The 9,119-nt window shown below is 57.9% G+C and overlaps 1 protein-coding gene across 1 annotated transcript; it reads right to left on the bottom strand.

Moving 5' to 3' along the window:
- Window positions 1-976: 976 nt before the first annotated feature.
- On the bottom strand, window positions 977-2,914 carry FOXA2 (forkhead box A2). Its single transcript, XM_065632452.1, has 2 exons — window positions 2,828-2,914; window positions 977-2,239 (listed from the first exon to the last, which is right to left on the bottom strand). The coding sequence occupies exons 1-2, from the start codon at window positions 2,912-2,914 to the stop codon at window positions 977-979; spliced, it is 1,350 nt and encodes a 449-aa protein (XP_065488524.1).
- Window positions 2,915-9,119: the final 6,205 nt, after the last annotated feature.

Here is a 9,119-nt window from a genome sequence, read left to right as displayed (position 1 = left end):
CCCCAATTAACACCGCCCGGTAATTGCGGTAATTGCGGGGCGAGGGGTCCCGCGGCGGCGCCGCCCGTTCCGGGCAGGGTACGGGGTGGGGGGGGGTTGTCCCTCCGAGAGAAGGGGACACCCCGACCCCCGGGGGGGTCCCGGCGGGACGGGATGGGGCAGCGGAGGCAACGGGCGAGTCCCGGTGGAACAGAGATGAAGGGGAAAAAAAAAAACCCGCCAATAACACTTTAATATAGTTCTGTGAAAATATGGCTAGTCGCTACCAGAATACACATTTATAAGCCATAAATAAAGCATACAGAAACGATAAATTAATCAGATCCAAGTAGTTTACTCTCCCGGTAACATCAAGTGTTTGTTTCAATTACAACGATCTATCCTGACTTTTTTTTTTAATTACTTTTAATTTTTTTTCGTATTTTTTTCCCTTTTTTTTTTCTCCCCCCTTTTCTCCCCCTTTTTACAATGTTACGAGACTTTTGGATTCAAAACTAGCATGGGTTTCACACTGAAGGAGGATTTCGTTTTGTTTCTGGTTTGTTTTTTTTTTCCTGTCACTTCCACACAAAAAAATAGATATATTTATACCTCCTTGCGACGACGACAACGAAAAAAAAAAAGCCCAACAGAAACCCCCCCTCTCCCCATCACCTTGCCCCAACCCGCCCCTCCCGACCAAAACAAACCACCCCACAAGGCAAACCAAGGGAATCGCAGCCCCCCGGGCACGGGTGGCTTTGGGCCGAGGGGGGGGACACCAAAGCGCCTGCTCTTGCGAGACGCACGGCTGCTGATTCCCAAATGGATGCAAACATCTGGAGCCAACGGAAAAAAAAAAAAAAATATATATATATATATATGTATATATACCGTGCTCGACAGCGTTCATAGTCCATCGCTCTGCTCGGGGGCTGCGCGGGGATATGGGGGAGGCTGTCCCCCCTCACCGGGGGGGATTTTCCCCTCGGCCCTTTTAGGAAGAGTTCATGATGGGCCGGGAATACACACCTTGGTAGTAAGAAGTCTCTCCGGCTAAAGGGGAGGACTCTAAGGCGTTTTTGTTCGTTACGGGCCCCATGGCCAGGCTGCCGGGCATGGGCGAGGCGTAGCCCGAGTAGTGCATCACCTGCTCGTAGGCCTTCAGGTCCATTTTGTGGTGGTGGTGGTGGTGGTGGTGAGGGTGGTGGTGCTGCTGCTCGGAGGAGGACATCAGGTTGTTGATGGAGAAGGGGTGGTTGAAGGCGTAGTGGTGCTCGGGCTTGAGGTGGGCGTCGTGGGGCAGGCCGGCGTGCGGGGGGGCCAGGAGGTGCTGGGCTGGCGAGGCCGCCGGCTCCCCGGGACTCAGCCCCGGCGTGCCCTTCAGGTCGGCCAGGGCTCGCTTGTGGTCCTGGCACGGCGAAGCGCTGGCCGGGGACTCGGCACCGCCCGAGCCCTCGGAGCCCCCCGAGGAGCTGCCTTCCCCCAGGGGTTGGCTGGGGGGCTGCCCGGGCCCCTTCTTGCCCCCGCTGCCCGCCCCACCACCCGCGCCGCCGCCGTCCTTGGCGGCCAGCTGCTTCTCGCACTTGAAACGCTTCTGGCGGCGCAGGTAGCAGCCGTTCTCAAACATGTTGCCCGAATCGGGGTGCAGCGTCCAAAAGGAGCCTTTGCCCGGCTTGTCCGGGGAGCGGGGCACCTTGAGGAAGCAGTCATTGAAGGACAGCGAGTGGCGGATGCTGTTCTGCCAGCGCTGCTGGTTCTGGCGGTAGAAGGGGAAGAGGTCCATGATCCACTGATAGATCTCGCTCAGCGTCAGCATCTTGTTGGGCGACTGCTGGATGGCCATGGTGATGAGGGAGATGTAGGAGTAGGGCGGCTTGGCGTGCGTGTAGCTCCGCCGGTAGGTCTTGGGGTCCCGCGAGCGGTTGAGGTTGGATTGCCCGTAGATGGGGCTCATGGAGTTCATGTTGGTGTAGGGAGCCAGGGCGTTCATGGAGCCCGCTTGGCCTCCCATGGGGCTCATGCTGGGGCTTAGGTGGGCACCCATACCAGCCACGCCAGCCGAGCCCATGCCGGGCATGGCCCCTGCACCGGGGGACATGCCGGTGAGCGAGGGGCTCATGCCCGTGTTGGCGTAGGACATGTTCATGGAGGTGGCAGCCGTCATGTTGGCCGTGGTGCTCATGGCCGACATGGTCATGTACGTGTTCATGCTGTTCATGCCCAGCCCCGCGTTCATGTTGCTCACCGAGGAATAGCTCTGCAGGGGCAAGCGAGAAAGAAGGAAGATTTGAGGGGGGGACAGGCAGGTAGCCCCATCGAGGACAAGGACAGCCCGAGGAGTGGTGGGGGACGCCTGCAACCCAGCCCCAATTGCCCCCGGCAAGAGCCTCTGCAGCCCCGGGGCTCCGGGTCCTGCGGGATGGGAAGGGTTAAATCCTGGGGTGTGGGGGGGGTGTTTTTCTGGTTAATGAAAAACAAATATATATATATATATATATATTAAAAAAAGAGATGGGATGGCAGCAGGATCGGCAGATCCGTCCTGGAAAGGGGAGCTGGAGGAAGGTGAAGGGAAATCCCTCCCCAGAGCGAGAAAAATACCTGGGGGTGGGGGTAGGTGGGGGGGAAAAGAATAAATAGCGACCCACCGCTCAGCAGCACCCGCTGCCCCGCACCCCCCGGGCCCCCCCGGGACCCCCGCAGCCCTGCCCGCAGCCCTGCCCGCAGCCCGCAGCCGGCGCGGAGCCCCAGCTCGGGCTTTGCTGCCAAAGTTAATCCCGTTCCGGGGCTGGCACGGCGCGGGGAGCGCGGCCGTGGGGCGGCGAGCCCCGGCTCCCTGCCTTACCTCGGGCTCCCCGTAGTAGTTGCTCCAGTCCGTGTGCTCATGCCCTTCCATTTTCACCGCTCCCAGCATACTGGAAGTGGAGTGCATGGCAGTTTAAAATTTAACAGCCACAACAAACGACGACAGAGAGCAACCCAAAAAAAAAAAAAAAAAAAAAAAAAGAGTCCCCAGCCCTCCCTCCCCTCCGTCGGAGCCTCTGGAGGAGGAGGAAGAGGAGGGAGGGAGGAAGGGGGGGCAGATCGAGCGGCTTTGGGGCTGGGGCTTTTTTTTTCGCTGCTGCTCCTTGGGTGGGTTTTCGCAGTTGCTTCGCGGCGAAAAGTCGCCCGGAGGCGATGGAGGAGCCGGAGGAGGAGGAGGAGGAGGGAGGAGGGAGGAAGAAGAGGAGGAGGAGGAAGAGGAGGACAAGTGCTGCAGTGACGTGGGTGCCCGGGTGATATAGCACGGAGCGGCCGGGCGAGCCTCCAATCCCCAGGTCCTCGGCTGCCCATTTGAATAATCAGCTCACACCTAGGCGGGAGCGGCTCCTCCGCGGCCCCCCGCGCACCTCTGCGCGCCCCGCCGCCGAGCACCCCGGGCCGACCCCCCCCGCCTTGGCACGGGGATCCTGCGGGAGCCCATGGCCGTCACCCCCCCGGGCACCCCCGAGGGGAGCCGACCTCCCCCCAGCATCCCCGACGGGAGCTGCCTGCCAGCCCCCGCATCTCCGAGCTGTTTGCCGCCCCCCCCCCAGCTCCCCGCCCAGCCCCACGCACCTTCGCTCCCCGCGGCTGCTCGGCGGAGCCCCCGGGGCTCAGGCCGCCGCCCCCCCGGCCGCGCCCCGGCTCTGCCCCATCGGCGGGCCCGGCAGCCGCCGCTCTGGCTCTTCCTCAGGTACCTACAACAAATTCGTCACTAAGACAAACAGGGAGGACAAGGGAGGGGAGGTGGGAGGCGGCGGGAGAAGCGCCCTCGGGGCCCCGGGGGCTCCCCCGGGCGGTGCGGGGTCCCGGTGGGCGCCGTCGCGGCAGCGCGGCCGAAACACCCCGGCAGCCTCGGAGAGGAGCGGGGAGAGGAAGGACGGGCAGACGGACGACAAAAATCACCCGGCTCCAAAACCCCGCCGGCTCCGCCGCCCGCCCCATCGGCGCTGCGGCCACGGCGGCTCCCGGCGGGGTCCGGCCGGCGGGGGGGGCCGAGGGCGGCCCCTTCCGCGGCAGGAGGGGGCGGAGGGCTGCCCTGCGGCTCCGCACACCCCCGGGCCGGGGCCGTGCTCCCCCGGCGCTGTCCCTCCCCGTCCCCGAGGTAGGGCCGGCAGCCCCCGCCGCCTCCACCGCGCCCCGGGCTTTGGTTTTTCCTGGTTCGTAGATCCCTGCCTACCGCCAAAAAATCCCACAAACCGCCCGTTCTGTTTATTTATCTATTTATTTATTTGTCGCTTCCGAAAGAAGGGGGGAAAAAAACAGAAAAACAAAGCCAGCGATGAGCGAAGGCTGGCGACCGGTTTTCAATATGACCACAAAAGCCACCGGAGAGGATTTCCCCTCACCGCGGAGCCCCCGCTCCGGGCGGAACCCCAGACCTCCCGCAGGACCCTTCCCCGGGCCCCAGCACCCCCAGGAGTCACCGCCAACCCAAAACAGCCCCCCCCGCCTCCCGGGAGGGCGCGCTCCTATCGCGATAGCCGCGGCGACAGTGGCAGCCCAGCTCCTGCCCGCCCCAGCCCTTTTCTGGCCGTATTGAGGGGGTGGTCGGGGTTTGAGCCGAGGGGGGACAGGGGGTACCCCTAAAAGGGAGGGGGCGGCGGTGCCCCCCCCCGCCGGGAGGGGCCCGTCCCGCGGTCCCGCCCGCTAAAAGCGGTGACGAGGCGCCCCCTGTCGCCTGCTGTCCCCGGGTCCGCAGGGCGGGGGGGGCCACCCCGGGGGACCCCCATGCGGGTGCTGCAGCCCCCGGGCCGGGGGGGGTCACTGCGAGTGGCTCAGGGACTCTCAGCTCTGTAAGAGGGGACAGATGCTTGTGCCCAGGGGGAGCACCCAAATCGCCCAAATTCACCCCCAAATCGCCCAAATTCACCCCCAAATCGCCCACTCTGGCTCATGGCTGAAAGGGGCTCCCAGGTTAGATGCACCCCAGGTCTGACTTAGACCAGACTCACCAACCTAATGCATCTGCACAGAAATTTTTGCTCCTTTGGAGTGACCAAAAGGCTCAGGAAGGGAGAATTGAGGGGCAGTTTGGTAAAATTAGCAATGTGGCCACTGGACGTGGCAAAGATCATCGGTTCAAAGATCCCATCTGCTCAGCTTCCTGCCTGCAGCCCATTTCAGCCATTTCGGGTAAGGTGTGGCCACCTTTAGCACCGGTTTTTTCCCTCAGAGCACGAGGTGCGGGAAGCGAGCGTCTGTTTTCAACAGGACTGGATTTGGTGTGGAGATTCCCTCCACAGGAGCAGGAGAGAGGCCAGAAGGAGAATTTCCCCATGCAATACACTCACCCACTTTCAGGCCTTGGTCCAGCGGTGGCACAGATGTGATGAGCTCCCTGCACATCTGGCAGCTCAGCACGAGGGGTGGGTGGAGGTGAACGTGCACCCAGAGCTCTGTGGGTCCTGGGTTCACGCTGGTCATTATGAAAATGCTATTTCCCCCTCACATCAGCAGGACTTTGCATTTTGTTGCCACCAAAGATGAGGTTTTTTACCTCTTGTCCCATGTCCATGCATGGACTGGAAGCTGCAGAGTGGCAAAGGAGAGTTGCTTTCACAAGAGGTTAGATTTTCACCCAAAATGTTCACTCGAGGCCCCTGCACAGCTACAGAGGATGTTCCTGCTCTTGTTGCTCCAGGCCCGACACTTAAATCCAGTTTTGCCTTCTTGGTTCTGCTATCGCACCCTTCACCGTCCATCCCATGGTCCAAACCTCTTGCCCTGCCCAGGACACGAAGGACCTTCCACGCGGCGTATGTTGGCGAGGAGGAGGAGGTCTCTCATCCAACACATCCCCTGTGTCACCGGAATGGTGGTGTCCGTAAAATACATATGCTTGCCTTCCAATAACATTTAAAAAAATATCTAGGATGATAAAAATTGAAAGTTTTCAGTAGTGTCTTACCTAAACATACCTGGTTGGGCTACTAAGAAACACACTGGCCATTTAAAAACAATTTCTTCTCTTTAACATTTAACTAATAATTATTTTAAATTTAATTTTTAAATTACATTGTTATTGGCAGCAGAATCCACAACTGGAGGCGCAGTCTCTCCCTTCCCAGGGGCGGGAGGATGGTGATGGGCACGAAGCTCCGCCAGGAGCCGGGGCACTTTTTGGCCACCTCCGTCACTTGCAGCAAGGATGAGGCAGCGAGCGCATCCTGGTCCCTTGTCCTGGTCCCTCATCCCCAGTGCTCCCAGGGCCGGGGACTGACCCCGTGCAACCGCCTGGGTTGCAATGGCCATGTCGTGTAAGGACCAGGGCGATGCAGGGCATTGCTGGGAGGGGGTGATGCTTCTGTCCTGAGAACCAGGCTGGTCTGGGCAAAAGGAAAATAGTGATTAAAAAAAAATAACAAGAACCCCTTACCTTGCTCTTGACAGCGAACAGGGTAATTATCTCCCTTCTACTGATAATTATCATAATTAATCCAATATAATGAACTCTCCCAATCACACTGCTGTTTCAAAATAAATGTGTTGGCTTTTTTCCTTTCTTTAATTGAGGAAGGGGCTCTCCTGCGAGACAGGAGTTGTCCTTGCCCTCCAGAACAGAGGCATTTCAATAACAAGAAGCAAAAAGGGGTCTGTGCGGCTGCCGTAATTTCTACAGGGCATGTCAGGAAACAACATCCTTTGCTCATTCAGGGATCCAGACAGGAACCATTGAAATCGGTGACATTTTGCGGTGGGGACAGTTTTTTTCACCCCCACTCGAGGAGTTACCCACACGCTAAAACAGGGCATCGGCAGCCACGGCACTGCCGGGGAATTACCACAATTACACCCAACAATATTGACTTAACTATTTGAAGAACTCTACAGCCGAGTCTCTCCTAATTAGATTCAACATTTAATGGGGCTTCTTAATTCATGGAAAATGTTTTCCAAGGCTTTAACAAGTCTAACAAAGGAAGAGTCAGGAGTATGCAAAATATATTTGTCATTTCAATAGCTGATCGAGAGCCCAAGGATATCGATCTTTTTAACGCGGGAATGATATCCCCCAGTCCCAAGTTCTCCATCGCAGACAAACCCAATTCATCCAATTCAACCCAGCCAGTCGGGACATGGCTATTTTTGGCATTTTCAGTCCTCAAGGCGCTATTTTAACCTTCCTCCCCACTCTGTAATTATTCAACACGCCAGTGAAGGTAACGAGTCACTGGAATTGGTGGTTGGCACCACAAGGTAAAATAAAACCTTGGAAGTGGCTGAAGAATGTGACAGGGGGAAATAAAGTCTCATTATTGTCCTGGGGCGAAGGGATTTATCCCGCACTCCAGCTCCCCTGCTTTCACATGGCAATGCTGAGGGAGGTGCCCAGGGACGCTGCTTGCTGGGTCAAAAGAAGAAAGGAAGAAAACAAAGTCTTGCCCGTCTCCCAGGAAAGCCCTGCCATGGACATTTTCGGTAGCTTTGTCCCCAAAGGCCCTGGCAGGCAAGGGAAATTTTAAATTTTACCTGGCTGACCAAAGTATTCAGGTTCTGGTTTCATTCCGGGGAAATATTATTTTTTTTTCATGTTTAATTATCAGTTTCTGAAAACTGAAATGTCTTTGGTTTTACAACAACAAAACAAACAGAAAAACTGAATACAGAGACTCCTCCCAAGAAAACCCTCTGCTTTAAAAACTCCCTGTTATTTCCTAACAAAACCCCTTTTCTGCTGGAAACCTTCCAGCCCAGCATAGCCCGAAGGTGCCTCAGTCCCCACGGAGGCTGAGGGAAGATTTTGCTACTGAGTGGGACAAAATCACCCCACTGCAGCCCAAGGTGGCCCAGCACATTGCCCACGGTCCAGTGCATCATCCCCATCACCTTAAACAGCCACCCAGTTCCTAAAAAAAAAACAAACACCAACATTTTGCATAAAACTGAAGAGATGTGACCAGTCAGCCCAGTCGCTGGAGCATCGCCCCGCACCGGAGCCCAGCAGGGGCTGGTGATGCTCAGGGATGCAGGGAATGGAGACGGGGGACCACAGGGCCTGTCCCCACACACAGCACAAGCGAACCGGGGGGAACTGCATCTCTGGACCCCCAGACCATGGGAGAACGGAGATTTTGGGGTGCTGACGGTGTGGGAGCGCAGGGATGGAGCGCACACAGCCTGCCCTGGCTTTTGCGTGGCGACGGGAGGAGATCAATCCCCGACAGCTCCGCCGAGGGCTCTGCCGGACATTTATAGCCCTCTGAGTCATTACCGGCCTTGTTTAAACCAGTTATACCTGGCCAAGACCTTCAAAATAGCCTCATTTATACCGAGCGGCTGCTCTCGCGCACGGCGGGTATAAATAGCAGGGCGAAGCGTTCGCCCAGCGCCACGGCTCCTCCGGGCTCGGCGGCAGGTTTTGCTCAGAGCCCCCGTGTCACAGCCCTCCGTGTCACCCCCCTGGCTGTCGGGGGGCGCGGGGGGAGCCCATCACTCCCAGGGGACCCCCCATCTCCCCAGGTGCCCCATCCGGAGCCGGCGGCTCGCGGGAACGAGGTGTCCCTGGCAGAGCCGCCGGCAAAACAGCCAGAGCGGAGATTTCTGCTCCGAAAAAGAAAACCACAGAGGAGCTGGCCTGGGCCAAAGCCCGTCTGGGAGCCCGCGGTTCCTTCACCGCTAATAACAACCCGGGATCACCCCATCCGTCTGCTGGGGGTCGGAGACACAAACCCATTTCTGTGTCATGAATGGGACACAGAGCCCCGGGGCGAGGGGTCGGTGCCACCCTGGTGCTGCCAGGACATCTGTCCCCACCTGGCCCCCAGTCAGGACATCCATTCCCCTGCCAGGGCACACATCCCCATCACCTTGAGCTCATGGCGATATTTTGGGTCCAGGATGGGCACCCCATCCCAGGGGCACCCATCTCTAGAGCTATGAGTTGCTGCCACCTGCAACAATACTTTAATTCCACCCCACTCATTTCCAGGCAAAAAAATTTGTCATCTCGACCTACGCTGTTAGGATCCGGGAAAGATTTGACTGCATGATTGGCTTAACTCTGCCAAACCAACCAGTGTTCATCTGGCTCAGTAACCCTTTCTATCTGCTCCAAAAACGCACCTTTCCAATGAAAAAAAAACCCCTCAAGTCAAGGACAAGTGTCCAGCACC

Source organism: Caloenas nicobarica, chromosome 3 (genome assembly GCF_036013445.1).
Source record: "Caloenas nicobarica isolate bCalNic1 chromosome 3, bCalNic1.hap1, whole genome shotgun sequence".
In the NCBI taxonomy this organism is placed as follows: domain Eukaryota; kingdom Metazoa; phylum Chordata; class Aves; order Columbiformes; family Columbidae; genus Caloenas; species Caloenas nicobarica.
Note: the sequence above shows the minus strand (reverse complement) of the source record. Positions and strands in the feature narration are given on the sequence as shown.

Coding starts and splice junctions, on each gene's coding strand:
- FOXA2 (XM_065632452.1), bottom strand. CDS start 2,914: ATGCACTCCACTTCCAGTATGCTGGGAGCGGTGAAAATGGAAGGGCAT. Junction 2,240..2,827: donor ACTACTACGGGGAGCCCGAG/GTAAGGCAGGGA, acceptor TTGCCCCTGCAG/AGCTATTCCTCGGTGAGCAA.